A 22,106-nucleotide genomic window follows, 5' to 3' on the forward strand; every position below is an offset into this window, starting at 1 on the left:
TATGAATTCACTACCTACCACATGGTTAAGTTTTTGTTACAACTAAATATGTATGAAAAGGTAAATTGGAGAAGCTATTTGTCAGCACAATTTGTCTTAAACGCATGAATTTTATTTATTTTTAAAATTAATGAATTAATTATTATTATTATTTTTTGGCTGCGTTGGGTCTTCTCTACTGCGCATGGGCTTTCTCTAGTTGCGGCGAGCGGGGGCTACTCTTTGTTATGGTGCTCAGGCTTCTCATTGTGGTGGCTTCTCTTGTTGCAAAGCACAGGCTCTAGGCACACGGGCTTCCATAGTTGTGGCACGTGGGCTCAGTAGTTGTGGCTCGCAGGCTCTAAAATGCAGGCTCAGTAGTTGTAACGCATGGGATTAGGTGCTCCACGGCATGTGAGATCTTCCTGGACCAGGGCTTGAACCGGTGTCCCCTGCACTGGCAGGTGGATTCTTAACCACTGCGCCACCAGGGAAGTCCCTTAAACTCTTAAATTTTAAAAAGGGAAAAGTAGCTGAGTTTTGAGTTTTCTATGAATCAGCATTTCTCTAGATGTGTTCCATGGAGGACTAATTATACAGACTATTTAAAGGTGGTATATTTTTAAAGGGTTCCATTAACAAATAAGTTTGAGAAAAGGGAGGTGGAATTAAGTAAAAACAGGATTCTTTTTTGCATACCTCTAAGCCTTTGCTATGTAAATGAATACTGTGAATCTCCAAGATGAGAGTAGGTTATGCAATATTTTTAAAGCTTATTTGGATGGAGCACTGAAGTTTCTTCTGGAGCATGCCCTGGATGCACAGTTCGGAAAACCCAGAAAATTAAGAGCTTAACTGATGACTGACATCAGAATGTTGTTCCCTGCTCTCCCCTGTTAGAAGATCCCACCCCTCAAACATGGTCAAAGTCCTCTCCAAACCTCTCTCATGGATTGTAAGCTGTATTAGGTCCACATTTAAATGAGTTTAATATCTCTGACTACTGGTGGGTTTAGCTTCAAGCACAGTTGATACAGGCAACATTACTAATAGCATTCTCACTCCTAAAATAGGGTTCATAGGTTATAATAGTAAACCCACACCAAATGTTAGCAATGTGCCATTCACTCTTTTGATGCAATATAATCTGTACCTACAGATGAAAGCATTGACACCCAGAGGGGTTAAAGGAACCGCTGTTTAAACACTGCCTCTAATATCTAGGTACCATATAGACATGGCATGAAATTCTATTGTAATATGGACATGACCAGCATCAGTTCAATTTGATACAAGTTCATGATAGGATGAGCACAAATTAATGTCACAATCTATTACAACTGATCTCAGATCAATGCTACATTTTCCCCTATTGATTATTATGTTGTAACAGAAGCATACTGGCAAAATATTCTCAATGAAAATTAATGTTAATGCAGCAGGAATGATATAATCAATGCCAAGATACAAAAAATTAATAATCCATTAGGTATCTCTTACAGTCTTTTGAACTAAATTGGTTATAAAATTCATAATGTTATTTTTAAGCTGTACAATATCAAAGTGAGATTTTTTTTCTGGCAACTTCTGTAAATCAAGTGAATATACATTAAAGTTGTATATGACACCAAGCGGTAAGAAGACTTACGATTTCCTTCGGCTTTTGTTAATGCCTGTAAGTCCACATGTGTTTTGCACAATGAACATTAATGTATAAAACTACATGTGTTTTTATAAATAAGCATTAAATTTAAGACTTTTAAAGTCTTTTTTTTAACATCTTTATTGAGTATAATTGCTTTACAATGGTGTATTAGTTTCTGCTGTATAACAAAGTGGATCAGCTATACATATACATACATCACCATATCTCCTCCCTCTTGCATCTCCCTCCCACCCTCCCTATCCCACTCCTCTAGATGGTCACAAAGCACCGAGCTGATCTCCCTGTGTTATGTGGCTGCTTCCCAGTAGCTATCTATTTTACATTTGGTAGTGTATATATGTCCATGCCACGCTCTCACTTCGTCCCAGTTTACCCTTCCCCCTCCCCTTATCCTCAAGTTCGTTCTCTATGTCTGTGTCTTTATTCCTGTCCTGCCCCTAGGTTCTTCAGAACCATTTTTTTTAGATTCGATATATATGTGTTAGCATACGGTATTTGTTTTTCTCTTTCTGACTTACTTCACTCTGTATGACAGTCTCTAGGTCCATCCACCTTGCTACAAATAACTCAATTTCATTTCTTTTCATGGCTGAATAATATTCCATTGTATATATGTACCACATCTTCTTTATCCATTCATCTGTCAGTGGACACTTATGTTGCTTCCATGTCCTGGCTATTGTAAATAGTGCTGCAATGAACATTGTGGTACATGACTCTTTCTGAATTACGGTTTTCTCAGGGTATATGCCCAGTAGTGGGATTGCTGAGTCGTATGGTAGTTCTATTTTTAGTTTTTTAAGGAACCTCCATACTGTTCTCTATAGTGGCTGTATCAATTTACATTCCCACCAACAGTGCAAGAGGGTTTCCTTTTCTCCACACCCTCTCCAGCACTTACTGTTTGTAGATTTTTTGATGATGGCCATTCTGACCGGTGTGAGGTGATACCTCATTGTAGTTTTGATTTGCATTTCTCTAATTATTAGTGATATTGAGCATCCTTTCATGTGTTTGTTGGCAATCTGTATATCTTCTTTGGAGAAATAAGTCTTTTAAAGTCTTAACTTTAAAAAATTATGCCACTCTGGTACTTTTTCTAACTATTAAAAATTTTAATTGAATATCATAGTGGAGTTTCCAATTGATAACAAAAACAGATCAGATACTCGTATAACCTAGAAGGAATCCAATTGTATTTCAAAGCTACTAGCCTAAGTTTAACACATGCCTTACCTCATGAGTAAGTTTAAGAAATAAGACAAAAACAAAATAAATGAAAAACAGTACTTGAAAGTAGAATTCTTCTGAAGAGGAGTAAAAAGATTGTATGCAACCCCCTTTGTCATTAAAGCACAGAGGTAGTGAAAAGAGCTTGGGTTTTTGAGTTAGATTTATGTTCTAATTCCACTTCTGGCTGTTTTACATCAGACTAGTCACTTAACCTCTCTGAGTTATCAATCTATGAATTGATGTTAGCAGCGGAGTGATAATACAAGGATTAGAAATAACGTTAAGTACCTAGCACATGGTAAGCATTCAGTAAAGTCCTGGAAATACTATCATTACTCAATAAAAGGACCAAATGTTGAAACTTATTTTTTAAAACACTCTGTGTATCTGTTTTAATAAAAAGAGAAGGAAGCCCCAGCTAGTGACTGGTCATATGTCTGGAATTTGCTTGGTATGACACAGTGAACCTTAGGAGATTTTTTTCTCCTAGCTTAGGGAAAATCATTAGCCATTAGTCATCTAATCCTTAGAGCAAGCTTTAGAAGGGAGGAGGATGGGGAGGGGAAGAGGAGGAGGAGGAGAGAACTTTAGCAGATTTGGAATGGGTCTGTACAGACAAGGTGGAGGTGAGGAAAAGAAACCCGAGAGATGATTTTTACAAATTTGGTTTACTGCATTCTTTGTCTGTGTCTGTCTCTCTTGTTGCTTGAGAGCAATGTGAGAAAATGGAACTATGTCTCCTTTATCTTGTGTTGGCCACAATGCCCAGCATGGACTTTTAAACATGGTGTGGTAAGTGCTGGGAGTGGGGGAGGAAAGAATGAAGAGGTGAGGGAAAGGAACTTCAGAGAAAGGAAGGAGAAAGAAGTGGATAGATGAGCAAAAAGAAGGAAGATGAGAAGAAAGAAGGAAGGAAGAGGAGGACAAGAAAGTGGTTACTCTCTCAAACAGATCAGAGTAAAACTGCTCCCAGCTGTGTATTCGTGACTTTTTTTTAACATTTCTTTTACTCAGTTGGTATCTATTCTTTGGTTCACCTGAACTAAGACTAAGAAAGCTTTGTGTAGTTGCGAGTAGAGTTATTAGTGATGGTGTCAGCAGCTACGCCATCTTCCAAGAGATTGGGGCTGGAGCTGTGAGATAAGGGCGCTGCACAGCAATCTGTCACTCACTCACACCCCTGTGATGGCTAATCCTTTCCTCTAACTCACACTGGCCAATCTAATTGCAGCCTGCTAACATCTAAGGCATAACCAAATCTTATCCATTTCTCTATGTAATCCCTCTGAAAGCCTTTCCTGAACTTCAACCTTTTCTGCTTTATCCCCTGGTTTCTGAGATCCTGAATTCTTTCCTTTCCACTCCATTTAATAAATAGCTGTGAAACCTTTTGCTGCCAGACTCCCTGCTTCATAACCTTCCTTAAGTCCTTTGTCCTGGCTTCATTACCTGTCACATAAACTTTGAGTCTATCAGTTTTGATCATAGTGCTAAAGAGGCTAAGGCCAAAGGTTAAATACCAGAAAAAGCTTATAAATTTGGGCACTCACAAACATTAAAGCATGAAAAGTACCTTAAACAATGACTTAGTACAACCCTCTTATTTTACTGATGAGATCATTAAGGTCCGGAAAGATCAAGTTTTCATAGGAAAAAAACCAACAACTAAACATGGCCACAGAATGACCTTTAATCTTAGGCAATCATCTTGAAAATTCTTGTTTTTTTTATTTCCAGAAGTCAGGAAAGAATGTGGATTACATCACATAATCATTACCCTCTTGCAGGAGGCCAGGAAACCACAAAGCCATTTTGGGTTCTCTTTCTCTAATTACCAGTACCTTTCTCACAGGAGAATTTGTCTTAATCCTCAACCCCAACTAGCATTTCTTTACTTTGTCAACTGAGGAGGAGAAAAACCATATAAAGGTCTCAGATAGGACATAAAGTGTACTGGTGAGATGCAAGGGCCCTAGAGACAGACAAGTTCAAGTCTCAGCTCTTAGTTATCTCCTGGCACTCTTACTTTGGGCAAATTTCTTAACCTCTCTAAGTTTTGTAATGAAAAACAGGAATAAACACCAGGTCCCGCCTTGTAGAGTTTTTCTGAGCGTTAGATGAGCAACACCAACCCAGTCTTCCCCATCACCATCTAGGACCTTATTTGAGACATGTGTCACAAGCCTAAACCCTCCCCTTCTTCACAGCGACTTCCTTCCTGGGTGGAAGAAACCTGGTCTCCTTTCCTGGTCAATGACTTCAACTGGAAACACCTCGGTCCATGAGGTCAGAGATGTTCTAACAATATTGAACTTCAAAAGGGAAGAGATGAGGATCTCAATCCCTTTGATTTCTAAAAGTTTCTTGGCACCCCGTGTAAATATGCCTTCCCTCTTCCCACCCCACATACACCAACCAGCAATCCCTATCTACCAAGAACATAGAGAGGGGTTACCATTGTCTGACCAAATAAAATCCTATTCCACCACTGTAATACATCTGCATTTCATATATTTGCTTCATCTTTATACTATATCTTTCCTATAACATGAATCATAAGTATTTGGTTCTACTGTATACTCAATTGTATATTCTTTTTGTTGATTATAATGTAAGCATTTTCATATTGCTACATAAACAGGTAAGCTTGTTACTAAATATCCGCAATTCTGAGAAAAGCCATTCAGTGGTTCTTTCCAGAAAAAGAAGGTCTGGTCCAAGCTGACCTGATATTTCCAAAACCAGAAACGCACTTTTTGGGGGACTACCAGATGCAAAGTATTATATATAGAATGGATAAACTATATTGTATAGCACAAGGAAGCATATTTAATATCCTATAATAAACCAAAATGGAAAAGAATATGAAAAAAGAAACACTTTTAAATAGCAGTTATTCTTGCTATAAAACATTCCAATGTTTCTTCTCATTGGGCAATCCCACCAAAATGATAATAATATCATTTATTTTGTTACTATTCTGTCCTAAGCATTTTTGCAAGTGTTACTTCATTTATTCCTCATAATCTTATTAGATCAGTATGGTTATGCCCACTTTTCAAATAAGAAAATTGAGGTGCAGTGGATAAAGTATTCTGCAAAATGTCACTCAGCTAGCAGATGAAAGGGCTGGGATTCAAAACAGGTCTATGTGATTCTGTAACTCATGCCTATATCATCTTAATTTACAGAATTCTGCACAAACAAAATGTAAGCCAAAGGGCTTAAAAGGCAACTGTGGCAGAAATTTTTAAACCTAAGACTGTTAAAGTCAGAGCTAGATGGTAGTTGTAGTGGTAAAACCATATTTTATTCAGAAACAGTTACAATGGAGGGAAAGAGATCTCAGTATAGAACTGGGCTCAATTCCAAAACAGCATGCACAAGTGGGGATTTCTAGTCAAGGGTGGAGGTCAGGGGGTGGAAAATTACGGAAAGGATTACTTACATTATCTACAAGGGTGAGGGGGATTTCTGCCTAAAGTAACTTGATAGAACTCTTGCTGAAGGCAAGCCAAGGTGATCATATATCACCTGGGGGATGCTGGGGAATGTGGAATTTTCTATATTGAGGATGACCAGATATCAAGGGTAGGGGGCTCTCTTTAAACCTACTTAGCAAGATTCTTGCTGTGACTGGGTGATGCTGGCCCAACAAGGACAGACACCAAGGTCAAGGCCTAAAGGGTTTAAAGGAGCCTAACTAAGGTTTGGTCAAGGAGAGCCTTTGTCAAGACTCAGCCAGTGACTCTGAAGCTCAATAACTTCTTAGTGGCAGAGAGGACTTAGAGCAGAAAGTCACATGTAATGGGCCACACTTGCCACTGTCTATGAGCTGTTTGGTTGCCTGGATTGTTAGACACCTTGCTTTGTGCTCCCACCAACAATTCAGTACAGTATTGGCTGAGACCACAGAATGGCAGAGCCTATGAAAACTTTCCATGAGACATGCCATGTTCTAGTCTATGTTAAATCCAGTGACAAGCTGAAAGACACGTATAGAGTACAAAAATTGTCAAGGTGACATTAATCCAGAGGCGCCATATTTTATAAGAAAATTTTAAGAGAAAAAGGTAGGCAAGTGGTTGAAGAAGATTCGAGATACATAGGCAGAAAATTCAGCCATGAGAAAGAAGGAGATCCTACCATTTGCAACAACATGAATGGAACCTGAGGACATTATGCTAAGTGAGAAAAGTCAGAGAAAGATAAAAACTGTACAATATCACTGATATGTGCATGTAGAAAAGCTGAACTTATAGAAAAAGAGAGTAGAATGGTGATTGCCAGGGGCTGGGGTGTGGCGGGAATAGAAGAGATGTTGATCAAAGGGACAAACTTGCAACTAGTAGATAAATAAGTCATGGAGATCTAATGCAGAGTACAGTGAATATAGACATTATTGTATTATAATCAGCAAACTCAATAAGAGACTAGATCTTAATTATTCCTACCACAAAAAAAATGATAATTATGTGACATGATAGAGGTGCTAACTATCTCTACAGTGGCAATCATATAAGAATATACAAATGTATCATATGAACATCTTGTACACCTTAAATTTGCACAAATGTTATCTGACAAATATATTTCAATAAAAAATAAAATACTTTTTCAAACCAAAAAAGAAGATAGGCAATATAACTGTATGTGTGTATACATATATATGTAGATATAGATATATAAATATATTTATACAAACAGTTTACCCTTGAACAGCATGGGTTTGAACCACACAGGTCCACTTATATTTTCAATAAATATGTACCACAGTACTACATGATCCCTGGTTGGTTGAATCTGCAGATGCTGACCGCAGATACAGAGGCTGACATTAAAGTTATACATGAAAGTGGCCCTGTTACCTTGGAGAGCTGAAGGGGTCTGGAGATCCTGTGACGGTGCTCTGGGCCGGAGATCTAAACAATCTAAACATTAAACAGTACAGCTGCCTCAAATCCCTGGGAATTTCAGAATGACTGACACTTCTGAAGCTGTTCCAAATTTTGAAGAGATGTTTGCCAGTAGATTCACAGAAGATGACAAAGAGTACCAGGAATACCTGAAACGCCCTCCTGAGTCCCCTCCAATTGTTGAGGAATGGAATAGCAGAGCTGGTGGGAACCAAAGAAATAGAGGCAATCGGTTGCAAGATAACAGACAGTTTAGAGGTAGGGATAGCAGACGGGGGTGGCCAAGTGACAATCGATCCAATCAGTGGCATGGACGATCCTGGGGTAACAATTACCCGCAGCACAGACAAGAACCTTACTACCCCCATCAATATGGACATTATGGTTACAACCAACGGCCTCCCTATGGCTACTACTGATAGAAATGTCCGCAGCTTTTAGTAAAACCATTTCCTCTGTTAACATGACAAAAGTTTATGTTGTGTTTTCTGTTGGTCATAGTTTTACATCTGATTGCAGAGAGTGGATTGATTTTTTGGAACTTGAGACTTTTTTTAAATTAGATCTTACTGGAGAGATATGATGGCTGCTGGAAATATCAATAAATACTCCCCTAAAAAGGTTGTGGATTATTATATCGCTTGACTTCTACCTCAGATTCTTCTTTATTTCATGACTTAATAGTGCTTTGAATGTTGTGAATTTTTTCCTTGTTTGACTTTCAGGAGTTCTTTGTTTTACACAGAAATAAAAATTTTCCATAGAAAATGCTTGCTTTTACTTTGTAAGGTAAGCAAGTATCCCTATACTCAGATGTGTTCATTCCTAATATTTTACAGAAGTAGTACAATCAGCTCCTAAATGCACAACTATGCTTACTTGTGATGTATTGTACATAGTAGTAGTTGAAAGGAAAACAGTTGTAGTATATTTCCTTTGGCTTTTGTTATTATGTGACTGTGGTACTTTGTAATTACTCTATAGGTATGAATCATCTTCACAATCGTTTTGGTCTCTTTTTAGAGGGATATCAAGAATAAAGCTGTAAAATCAGGAAGGAATCATTCTCAGTTTCAATGTCTTGATCTAGTGGTAGGTGGGATTAAGGCACACAGTAATTTTATACAAACTCTAAGGTTTTTTGCTAACTTAAACATACCAGGTCAAAATTCACGCATTATACAAAAGTTTAACTCTGCAATGTTCCCTTCCTTTTCAATCATATGTAAATAATGCTGCATTTTGTATTTACTTTTATGGTATTTAACGTGGGTTGATTTTACAATGTTATGTTCACCTCCAAATGTGCACCTTTTCTGCTTCCTCTTCTGTAAATCCAGTGATGCTGTAACTTCCTTTCAGAGTGATCATTGTATTTCACATCATTTTAATGGCCATTATAATGGTTTTACTCAAATAAAATACTTGTTACTAAAAAAAAAAAAAGTTATACATGAATTTTCAGCTGCATGGAGGGTTGGCACTCCTTATCACCACATTGTTTAAGGGTCAACTGTATACATATTGTAAATATCTAAATGAGGAATGAGATGTGTGTCTGTGCACATGTATCCTCCAGGATTAAAAATCATCTGTAAAGATTGGAGAATCTATCCCCGATAGTTTGAAATGACAAATGCTTTACCAATAGCATTAGAAGTATTTGAACTCTGTATTGCTTATCTGGGCAGTTATGGCAGAGATCCTGTTTTCTCAGTAAGCCATAGTTCTTGAGAGAAAGGGCTTCCCAGCAGTCAAATGATCTTTTGAGTCCAGACTACAGACACTGGAGCAGTGGTGGTATCTTAAGGAGGATGCTGGTTGGGACACCTTATCCAGAAACCTGCATGGCATTTGGTTATAAGCTGTCGAGTTCCTTCAGGGCACTCTGGACACTGAATTCTCTGTACCTGGAACGTGTGAGCCATAATAACAGGAAGCTGGAGTTGGAAAGAGTCTCCCCCAGAATTCCACCCTTTCCTTGCTCTTATTTACAACACCAGACTTCCTTCAGGCTTCAGCCCAGCTTCTTCTGTGGCTCCTGTTTCTTGCCTTTGCTTTCTTTGGTAAGGCTGAATGTTCAAGCCTATGTCCGCCCTTTGGTCCCATGAGCACTGACTCTTGCTTTGAGCCAGCTCCATCTCTGGATGGAACTCTACCCTGGCCTTGCCTTTGTTCCCAGCTCCTCCCTGTACTATTCCCAGTACACAATCCCCCACCAACCCCACATCCTACTTATTCCTTCCCTAGGCCTTGGGCTCATGCCTGCCTACATCTGATGTGAGCTCCAACTCTTGTCCAGCTATCTGTGCTGGCTCAGCTCCCCCCTTTGCTGTGACAGCCAGAGAGTCACCAAGTCCCAAGCTGAGGCCCCAGCAGAACTAAGGAACCATTCCCCTTTCAAGATATTTCTTTCAAAAATATGTAAGGAAGTCCCAACAGCCTTGCCAGAGCCAAAGAGAATTCATATCTCAATAGCAAGCTCTAAATCCTGTTCTCCATCCCACAGTGTAGACACACTCAGGGCACAATGAAAGGAAGTACTTTCCCTGGAAGCCAAGAGACTGACCTTGCATCCCCAATCTCAACCACTAATCCTAGGAGCCATAATGTCTTCAAATTTTTAATTGTACAGATTCACAATGAATGGAGAAGTTGTGACAGTTACACTTAAGTGTCAAATGTGTTGTATTTCCCTTACTAGAACTATTGAAGATTGAGCTAGAAATATCTGATTACAATTTAATAAACAAAGCTAGTTTCCAAAAACTTAGTTCTACTGGAACTAAAGCACAAGTTTGAAAAAAAAAAAAAGAGTGTATTATGTCTTGCAACAGCAAACAATGCCAGGAAAGTTTGGAGATTTTTTTCCCTTCATCATAAAATTAATAAAAAATTTGAAACAAAAGAACATTTTAAAACTATTCCACTGCAATACATCAGTATTTCATGTATTTTCTTCATCTTTATGCTATATCTTTCTTATAACATAAATCATAAGTATTTGATATATTGTATACCCAAATGTGTATTTGTTTATTATTGGCATGTTTTTATAATGCTACATAGCCTTTATAACCATTATTTTAATGGTTGCATAATATTCCACAGACAGACCAAACTGTTTAACCCAAACATTTAGGTAATAAATTGGATATATAGGTTGTTTCTATTTTTTCCTGTTTTTAAAATTACTGCTGCTAATGTAAAATAGAAAAAATACATATAATCGTCCCTGCCCCCAATTTTTGGCACAGAACTCCTAAAACCCTTGTAATTTCCTAAGTGACATGAGCACTAAAAGAATCTTGGTGTTCCAATATTTGGTCTTTGACCCTGATTCCTGACATGAAGCTCCTAAATTGCCTGGAATTTCCTGGGTGACGGGAGTGTCTTTTGTTCTAATGAGACGACTCTTGGTGGGTTCCTGGATGGCTTCAGAATGGGGACTGATCACCAGAAAGACCAAGCCATGATTAGAAGCTTGGAACTTTCAGCCCCACCCCCTCTCCAGATAATGGAGAGGGGCTGGCGATAGAGTTAATGATCTATCACGTTTAGGTGATGAAGCCTCCATAAAAATCCCCAAAGTGCGGAGTGCAGAGAACTTCTGGGTTGGTGAATACATCTACATGCTGGGAGGGTGGCACACCTCAACACCATGGGGACAGAGGCTCCTGGCCTCCGGACCCTTCCAAACCCTGTCTTATGTATCTCTTCATCTGGCTGCTCACTCATATCCTATATTATATCCTTTAAAATAAACCAGTAAACATGTTTCCCTGAGTTCTGTGAGCCATGCTAAGCAAATTATCAAACCCAAGAGAAGAGGGTCATGGAAACCCTGATTTATAGCTAATTGATGAAAAGTATGCATGACAACCTGGGACTTGCGATTGGCATCTGAAGTTGGGGGCAGTCTTGTGGGCCTGAGCCTTTAACTTGTGGGATCGGACACTAACTCCAGGCAGATAGTGTCAGAATTAAAGGGAATTTTAGGCAATCCAGTTGGTGTCATGGAGAATTACTTGATGTGTGGAAAACCCACACACCTGGTGTCAGAAGTGAAGTACTGTGCATATGGTAGCAGTGTGAGGGTAAAGGGAAAACACAGAAGTGTTTTTTCCAACTCCGCCAGTAATACCTTTGTGCCATTTTTCAACATTTAGAATACTGTCTTAGACTAAAGTCCCAGAAATGGATTAATAATAAAGGGTATAAAAGAGGGTATACATACTTTTATCGTTCTTGATCTATATTGCTAAATTTCTTTCAAAATAAATTTTAACCAAGTTGTAGGAAAAGTTTTGATTTTACTCAGCTCTTGCCAAAATTAAGCATTGCCATTTTAAAATTATTTTTTATTCAATTAACTTATTTTTTATTTTAACTTAGCTTTCTTTGATTTGTACAGAGAATTAAAAAATCCATATTTGCTTATTTTTCTACAAAGTACCTTGAGCTTCTTGGGTACAGAAACTATATCTTTTGGTTCTTCATAATCCTCATATAATAGAGTAGAAAGGGAGCAAGATTTGGAGCCTGAAGGCCTGGGTTCAAGTATCTATTTTGCTACTTGTTTTGTGACCTTGGACAACTTATCCTCTCAGAGTCTCAGTTCTCTACTGTAAAACCGGATAATCAGTTCTACTTCATGGGGATTCCACATAAAATGACTGCTATATTCCAGCAGTCTAATATATATTAGTTCTTCCTACGCATTATACATAAGGAGCTCTATACATTTTGTTGAATAAATAAGCTCATGCCTTTCTCACTTAATGGCTGAATTGTTAGTCTTGTCAATTTGAGTACATTTTACACTATTTACTGAATATATTTTACTTACTAACATTTTAAGGAGTGTCATTACTTTGATCTATAAACATCTGGGTTCTGTTTTATGAGGTCAAATCTCTTTTTGTGGTTTCTTATATTAGGGTGGATATTTGATGCAACAAATATGTGAGGCAAAGTCATCATAAGAAGCAAGCACACAAATGTATATGTCCAATTATGTGTTACCTGTACCTCCCAAGGACATTGCCATTGTTGGAAAGCTCTTCGAAAAGTCTTTATTGGAATTTCTGCCAAGTACTACCTTCAGTGAGTGTATATGTATATACAACCAAAAGCTATTTGGAATATGTTCCTAGGGGCTCAGATGGGTATCAACAGGAAGAATTCCAATTTGGATTTAAAAAAAGAAAAACTCTTGCCACCATTATAAAATGAGTTTCTTTTGTGTGATTCATAAAGTGGGGTCTGGAAGCAATTCTAAAAGAAGAAGTGAAGAACAGCAAAGAATTTCAGTTAACAACATGCTTTGTACGAATTAACAACGTGGCCACCAAGAAACCAGCTAAGGCCATATTAGCTCACTTTAATGGGAATATAATTCCTAGAAGCAAGAAACTGATAACCACTCTCCTCTAGCTTGTCCGACCTTGAACAGCAGGGTTCAGCTCTGTGCAGAGCTCATTAAAGAGAACTGTAAACAAATAAGATTGTGTTCAGCTGTGTTCAAGCAAGACAGTAAAGGGACTCAAAAGTCATGCCACTGGATAAGAGAGGAGCAGAGAGAGGCAAATGATAGTAATACTGAGATATTTTAAAGACTGTCACGTGGAAGGGAGATTTGATTTCTTCCCTGTGACTCCAGGAAGCTAAATCTGAGCGATGGGTAGAAGACATCAGATTTAGATTTCAGGCCAATGTAAGTGAGTTTTCCAAAGATGCTTTATAAGTTATGAGTGCCCCATCAATACCACCCATTAGAGGTATTCAAGTACATTCAATAGGCATTCAAATATTGAAATCGCTTCTACTAACAAGTGTCTCCTTCCGCCGGCTAACATAGGTTAAATCAGTGCTTCTCAAACCAGAGTAAGTAACAGAATCCTCTGGATGGCTTGTTAAAACACAGATTCTGGACCTGACCTCAGGGTTTGATTCAGTAGATCTACAAAGAGACTTGAGAATTTGCATTTTTAACAAGTTCGCACTTGATGCTGCTGGTCAGGGGAATCACATTGAGAACTATTGAAACATTTGGATGTCTTAGAAATTCTAGCCTGAAATGAGGGCTTGGACTAGGTGACTTTTCTTTCAGTCCTACAGCAATTATAAGACATTCAATATTAATTCATGTGATATAAATTATAAGAGCAGTAGTAAAGGAGAATAAATACATTGAAGAGGGAAGACTTAAGCCAAAGCTTGAAGGAAAAGTACAGCAGGAGAGGGATAAAGGAGGAGGAAGAATGTTCTAAGTAAGAACAACCTGAGCAAATGTAAAAGCGTTGAAGTTAGTATAGTGAGATAAATTTTTGTATATTAACTGATTATTTTTCCCCCAGTGTTTCATTCCTTCCACTCTTTTCACCTTTTCCCCATACAGTCAGCAGGGCTGCTCTATGTGCCTTGCCTTGGGAAAAGTATGTAGCAACAAAGAGAAAGGAGTTTCCTTCTGGTTTTATGACTTTCAAAAGTTCAGGCTCTTCTCTATTTACAATAACCAGGACATGGAAGCAACCTAAGTGTCCATTGACAGATGAATGGATAAAGAAGATGTGGTACATACATACAATGGAATATTACTCAGCCATAAAAAGAAACAAAATTGAGTTATTTGTAGTGAGATGGATGGACCTAGAGTCTGTCATACAGAGTGAAGTAAGTCAGAAAGAGAAAAACAAATACCATATGCTGACACATATATATGGAATCTAAAAAAAAAAAAAATGATTCTGAAGAACCTAGGGGCAGGGCAGGAATAAAGACGCAGATGTAGAGAATGGACTTGAGGACACGGGGAGTGGGAAGGGTAAGCTGGGACGAAGTGAGAGAGTGGCATGGACATATATACACTACCAAATGTAAAATAGATAGCTAGTGGGAAGCAGCGCATAGCACAGGGAGATCAGCTCAGTGCTTTGTGACCACCTAGAGGGGTGGGATAGAGACGGTGGGAGGGAGACACAAGAGGGAGGAGATATGGGGATATATATATATGTATAGCTGATTCACTTTGTTATACAGCAGAAACTAACACACCATTGTAGAGCAATTACACTCCAACAAAGATGTTTAAAAAAAAAAAAAAAGTCCAGGCTCTTAATAGAGAAGCCACTAGGCCACGGAGAAAAGACCTGGAATGAGTGAGAGCAAATTGTCTCCACCGTAGATCTAGAAAATTATTTTCTGGGCTCAGAGGAGGGAGGGAGATAAAGAAATACTGGTCCAAGGACTCCAAGGAAATATGGGCTCCCTACTTGATACCTTGGCTCACCTTAAGCCCCTGAGACTTTTATAGAGGAAAACTATGATTTTAATGAAAATGAGTTTTCATAGCCCTTCAGAAAAGTGGCTTGAAATGGAAGTCAAGCTGTTAGAAAAACAGTCACATTATTTGCATACCTCGTGCCCTGAGATAAACACCTGCCACAAGACGGTGTTTGGGATGAATAGGAGGCTAGCCTGCTTGGGGAGAATATGTTGGAAAGAGAATGAGAAATTAGGTTGGGTGAGCAAGGTGAGACCAGAATATAGTGGACTTTGAATGATGGAGAGGAGCTTCGATTTAAAGCAATGAGTTAAGCTCCTGTGCTTAAAGCCAAACTGTTTGGCCTCTAGGGTCACCGTGAAGCCTGCTCAGATTTCTAGTACCCCATCCTCAAACTTCTTTTCCACAACTTAAGGAGAAGCCGGCACTTTTAGCATTCCTCACTTGGACACTAACAAACCATCCTCAGAAAGACTCTTTGCTGAAATTACTGAGAGGTCTCATCTCTTTACCACTCAAGGACTAGTCTTTCATTTGACATCTGGTAATACTTACCTGATGTGTTTCAGAATTATTTCAGTCAACTATCACCTAGTCATATTCATAAAAGTTTGTTATAAATTAACCTATATATTTTTAAGTGGCTGATCTTGTTTTGGTTGATGATAGATGAATTTTATAGATGGGTGATCTCACTGGAAATAAATGAATCTTATCTTCGAACAGAAAACATGTATTATTTTTATATCTTCAAGGGAGTTCTCCCAATCATCAACTGGGTAATTCTCTAAACTACCCCAAGGATTTATCTGGCTATTGTGTGAAAAAAATTCAGTTCTTTGAACTTAATCTTCCACATGTACATACAAATGCAAATGCTTAAACTCAACAACAGAAAGTCAAGCAATCTGATTTAAAATGGCCAAGGACTTGAATAGAAAGAAGAGATTCAAATGCCCAATAAGTGCATGGGAAGATGCTCTACATCATTAATCATTAGGAAAATGCAAATTAAAACCACATTGAGATACCACCTTACACCCATTAAGACAGCTACTATCCAAAAAATAGAAAATAGCAAGTGTTGGCAAGGATGTAGAGAAACTGGAACTCACTGTGCTCTTAGTGAGAATGTAAAATGGTGCAGTCAGTATAGAAAACAGCACAGCAGTTCATCAAAAAATTGGAAGTAGAATTACCATATGATCCAACAATTCCACTTTTGAGTATATATTCAAAATAATTGAAATCAGTGACTTGAATAGGTTTTTGTGCACCCATGTTTATAGCAGTATTATTCACAATAGCCAAAGGGTGAAAGTAACTCAAGTGTTCATCAACAGATGAATGAATAAGCAAAAGGTAGTACCTACAATGGAATAGTATTCAGTCTTAAAAAGGAGGGAAATTCTGACACATACTACCACACAGATGAACCTTAAGACCATAATGCTAAGTAAAATATGCCTGTCACAAAAGGACAAATATGTATGATTTCACTCATATGAATTACCTAGAGTAGTCAAATTCATTGAGACAGAAAGTAGAATGGTGATTGCTGAGGAGAGGATGAAAACTTCTGGAGACGGATGATAGTGATGGTTGCACAATAACATGAAGGTATTTTATGCCACTAAACTGTACACCTAAAAATGGTTAAGGTGTTAAAACACACACCCACATTTTAATTGGCAATTGTGTTGTTAGTGAGGTTGCATATTCTTGCAATATGCATTTTGACTTTAGGGTGGTTAGTTCTTTTGCTCATTTTTTAATTGAAATTGCCATTTTGTTATGAATTTTCAAGATGCAATTATATAATAAAGATAAAACCCATTATCATGTAAAAAAAGTAAGTCCTTAATTTAGATGCTGTTGTAGGCAGAGAGATTACTAAAGGAACTGCAGACATTTATCAAAGGATTGCATCCTGAAATGTTAAATAGATTTTACCAAAAGTCTAAACTTAGAAGTTTTAAAATCAGAGATCCTCAGTTTAAAAATCAGAGATCATCTTTCTTGCCTTGATGTAATTTGGCACCATTTTATAAAGTGCTGGTTGATCTTGAAAGTGCTGCATTTTATATTTTTTCTAGCAATGATAAAACAACATTAATAGATTAGCTATACCACTGCTGCAGATGTATAACAGTGGCTTGTTTTATAGGATATTGGATGAGGTGACTTCCGTCTCACTACTCCGATCGTATAACTAGTATCCACTTCGTAAAATTGACTTTATCTTATCTTTTGCCTTCCCCTCTGTATATAAAACATTTATTTATTTGGTTTCCTAAAAGGAAATTAAAAACATTATTCTGAGAATTGGCACTTGCTACCCACTCACCTGGCAATTGTAAAGAGGGAGAGAAGCTGAGGGAGAGAGTGAGAGAGGGAGGGTCCGAGGGAGGCAACCTTAACAAGAGTTAAACAGGATAGATGAAAATCTGAGAAGATCCATTTCTCCAATTTTGGATTAAATTTTAAACTTTTTAAAGAATATAAAACATTTATATGGGAGCTAGAAATTAGGGTCTGTGCAGTAGGAGGGTAAAAAGGTTCACAGTTGGCAATGTAACATAAAGCCCAGAAAAACAGTGGCCTTTCCATGTTCCTGAAATAAATTGCAAGCCAAACCAGAATCTTGACTAGGTACATTGAGCCAAGCAAAGCATCGGAGCATACTCAGTGTCCTGTACCTCGTGTGTACCTCTGACAGGGCCAGGGCACAGTGCTTTCCCCAGAATGATCTTAGATTCATAGGAGGGACACATGCAACCTTCTGTCAACAAACAGAGCCATGAAAATAGCTTGGCCTCGGTCCACTGGCCCACGTCCTCGAAAAAGTCAACATGGAACTGAAAGCAAACAAGCAGTATGCCCCAAAAATTAAGCAACAGGCTTTTGACACACTTTATGACTTTCCATATTCTGCATGTTTATGAGAGGAATCTATGCTTGTTCATAAAGTGATAATTCATTGTTTTCCAACAATAAAAGATCATTTTTTAAACATGCTCATTTAATTGAATATTTACAATCTTTAAATATGTAATGATATGGAAAGATTTTTGATATACTGTCAAGTGAAAAAGAACTGTTACAAACAAATGGAAATTGTTAATTGTATCTTTTTGAAAAGGTGAAACCATGACTCTCATAAGATATAAAATATACACTTGTCAAAGATTTTTATTTAACTCATTATTATAAAATGAGGGAACTAGGCAAGTGTTTCAACTAATTCAAAGGAACAATTAGAGAACCACAAATTTATATAGGGTGAATGAACATTGAGATAAATTTACAAATGGACACAAAACTGGCTTTTTCCTAGTGATGAGTAGTGGGAATGGTCTCTCCACTGTACAAAACTCATTTGCAAGTTTATAGACAAGAATTATTTGCATTTGCAATAATTTGTCAGTTATCTAAAAAACTATAGACTTGAAAAATTATCCTAATCAAAGACAAAGATTCATATAACAATGTTGCTCAATACTTTTTTTTTGTATTGTTATCTTCCTAAGGAGACTTTTTAGACATTTTTACCTAACTCTCTCCTCCCCCAAATTAAATATTAAAAAATAAGATTTTGTTGGATAGAGTTGAACTTTGGAGAGCCACAAATATTGTAAGAGCTAAGGGGTTTTTTTCCACCCCTAAAGAACCAATATTTTCCCCCTTTGGGGCAATTAAATATCCATGCTCTATAGGACAGACAATCCCCAGAGGCTCCAAGATTTGAAAGGATATCTAGTAATCTCTTTATGATGTCATTTTTAAAAACCACCATATAGATACATATATATATGTTATATGTTACATATACATTATTATACATATTACATATATACAGGCTTAAAGGATAGTGTATACAGAGGTCAGCAAACTATAGCCTGCAGGCCAAATCCAACCAGCCTGTTTCTGCAAATAAAGTTTTATAGGAACACAGTCACAAACATTGTCTACGGGTTTTCTTGTCTTCTATTGCCTACAGCTGCTTTCACGCCAAAACAGCAGAGTTGAGTGGTTGGGACAGAGAATGCAAGGTCCAAATGTGCCTCAAGTATTTACTATTTGTTTATACAAAAAGTTTGCCACCCTTTGGTTCACACTAAACTGTTGATAGTAATTATCTCTGCTTAATGGGATAATAAATGATTTTTCTTTCAAAGAAATCTATATTTCCTACAGATGTTTTACTTACTGATATGACAAAACTTTTAAAGATTATTACATGTCAATTGTGTAAAAAGCACTTGAATAGAAGTATGAGCCATGGTTCCCACCTTTTACAAAGTTTCTAATCTAATGTTGTTGAAGTAAATTGGTGGGTTTGCTATAGGAGGGTTGTTGCATACTTCTACTGAAATAAGCTAAAAATAGAAGTAGGTAGGGACAGCTAGAGGGAAAAAAGGTAATATTAGTAAACATGAGCTGGGTCAATGTAAATTTTTAGGTTAAGTTTTGGCCTTCAGAGCCTTAATTATTAACGGCAAAGCAGATTTAATAGTCCACTGTGACTGGAGTATTTACTTCAAATTATTATAAAATAAACATAAAAGAATGTGCTTGCTATAAATATCTAGAGAATATCATCACTCCATTCAGATTTTGGAATCACTGAAGTCATGAAATGCAAAGTTATCTTAAAAGCCACTATGAGAAGATATGTAATATTTCAGGACTTAAGCTGCCCTGATTCACATACATCTCTAATCTTTTCCTATCCAAGTTTTTAGATGTAACTTATCAGAGCACCTCAAGGTAATATGTGCCATTCCATTCAGTTCATTCTTTGCAGGTTCCAGAAAAAGTGGTCTCTTTAATACCTGAATGATATCTTAGTTCCCTTAGAAACTGTTCTTTGTAATATAGGCCTCCCGAATACATAAAACCATTAAGACCCCCCAGAATGATTTTTTCTCACTGCTCAATTCTAAGAATTTGAGAACAGGGTTGCTCCAATCCAGTATGCTTCCAGAATAAGAATTTTACCTTTTGGTAAGATAAATAGGTAGATAAGTTAATGAGTCTTTTGGGGGGAAAATTTTTTTTGGTTTAAAATTCTCCAGGAAGTAACTTTAAGATCATTAATAGTAAATCCAAATCGATTCAACAATCACTTGAACACCTAACAAAGCAACCTTTCCCAATCAAGCTGTCATGATACACTGATGTGTTCCAATGAATTGTGAGGTGTGTTTCCAGTAATCTATCACTAGTAAAGGTTAAAGTACTGAAGTTTCCAAATTATTTACTTTTTTTTCCCAGAAATTAAAATGGATGCAAGGTGATCTTGATAACCACCACTCTCATTCACCTGCCTTCTAATGTGTGTTACTGATGAGCAAGAAAGAAGACATTGAGGCCAGTGACTCAGACACTCCCATCGGAAGTGTCTGGCATGTGAACGATGTCTGTCATTTGTACCACGGAGTAAAAATGGGACTTAAACTTGTAGCCCAAAAGAGAGCATCAATGGGGGAAAAGAAAAAAAGGGGGGAGGAGGAGGAGGAAGACCGAAGGCGGTGGAAAAGGAAAAGAGAAACAATTTGAAGAATAAGAAAGAAGGAGAAGAGCTCAGAAGAAACAAAGAATAATCAAAGAACAGGAGAGAGTGGCTTCATGGAAACCAAGAAGGCAAAGTCTTGAAAAGGGGGGTGTGGTGGGCAGTGTCAACTGCTGCTGAGAAATTAAGTTACCCTGGTGACGTGAGCCAATTAAATGTCCCTGAAAACCTCGGTAAAAGCAGAGGGCTGACATTAAACACTGAATTGAAGAAAGAGTTAAAGGAGAGGAAATAGAAGAACATCTAGACTCTACTTATTGATGTTTGGCCCTGCTGGAAAAGAGAAAGATAGGTTGGTAGTTAGAGAGGACCCTGGGTCAAGGCAGGCACTTCTAAGGACTGGAGAGACATGAACATGTGTATGGGCTCCAAACATAAAGAGGAAGAGGTTGAAAATGTGAGGAAATAATCAATAGAACAAGGTTCTATTCCCAGAAAGGACAGAGGGGGTAGGATCGTGAGTAAGGATTGGTCTTGAGCAGCGAGAGGCATTCTTTTCCTCATAAGCTGGAGGAGAGGATGTAAGCGTGAGTACAGGTGGAGGTCAGCTTGTTGCGGACAGAAAGCCAACGGGATTCACATCCAGCTTTCCCAGCCCTGCTTTCTCATTATAGGAGGGTCATGATCATCAGCTGAGAGGGAAGGGGTCAGGGTGCAACACGATGGCTGTTGTAGAAAGTGGGGGAGGAGGATGAACAGAAACAGGTAAAATCATTGCTCAGGGGGTCTGAGGCTGAGAGAGGAGAGCCTGAAAGAAAAAAGGGTCACAGGCACAACCTTAGGGAATGTACACATCTTGCAGAAGAAAGGAAAGAGGAACCAGCAAAGACATCAGAGAGGGCCTGGCCATAGAATTGGGAAGAAAATGGCATTGCCACAGAAGCCATGGTGAGGAACACTTAAAAGACTAGACAGAGAAAACATGGAGTTGATCAATAGAATCCAAAACTACAGAGAGCTTTGAATGATAAATACAGAGAAAAATCCACTGGATTTGGCACTAAGAAAGTCATTCACAACTAAAAGCTTTCTATAATGGTAAAGATTAAACAGACTTAATGGAGTAGTAGTAAGGAGTTGAAGACAGTCATGGGAACATTTTTTACCTTTTCAAGAATTTTAGAAATTAATCAACTGTGAGATGGGGGTTACAGTTTGAGGAGATGGTAGTGTTGGGGTATTTTTTATGTGAGAGAAAACCGAACATATATGTGTATGTCTGTGTGTATATATGTTTGTGTGTGTGTGTAAGTGTGTGTGTTGGGTGTCACTGTAGCTCAACAACTCAGCTATCTGATATATAGGGTTATTGCAGGAATGAAATGAAAGCACTGTTTGAACTGAAAAGTACCATATTAATATTTGGTATTATTTTCATCATCCACAAATTCTCATTTTTTGAATGTAAGAAAGATCATTCTTATATTTCCTGGTATTCAAAAGTCCACTAGT

The 22,106-nt window shown here is 37.8% G+C and overlaps 1 protein-coding gene across 1 annotated transcript; it reads left to right on the forward strand.

Moving 5' to 3' along the window:
* Positions 1-7,759: 7,759 nt before the first annotated feature.
* Positions 7,760-8,213, forward strand: LOC133087905 (RNA guanine-N7 methyltransferase-activating subunit-like protein). Its single transcript, XM_061185615.1, has one exon. It carries the CDS (start codon positions 7,857-7,859, stop codon positions 8,211-8,213), a length of 357 nt encoding a protein of 118 aa, XP_061041598.1. The 5' UTR covers positions 7,760-7,856.
* The last annotated feature ends 13,893 nt before the right edge of the window (positions 8,214-22,106 follow it).

Source organism: Eubalaena glacialis, chromosome 3, assembly GCF_028564815.1.
Source record: "Eubalaena glacialis isolate mEubGla1 chromosome 3, mEubGla1.1.hap2.+ XY, whole genome shotgun sequence".
In the NCBI taxonomy this organism is placed as follows: Eukaryota; Metazoa; Chordata; class Mammalia; order Artiodactyla; family Balaenidae; genus Eubalaena; species Eubalaena glacialis.

Coding starts and splice junctions, on each gene's coding strand:
- LOC133087905 (XM_061185615.1), top strand. CDS start 7,857: ATGACTGACACTTCTGAAGCTGTTCCAAATTTTGAAGAGATGTTTGCC.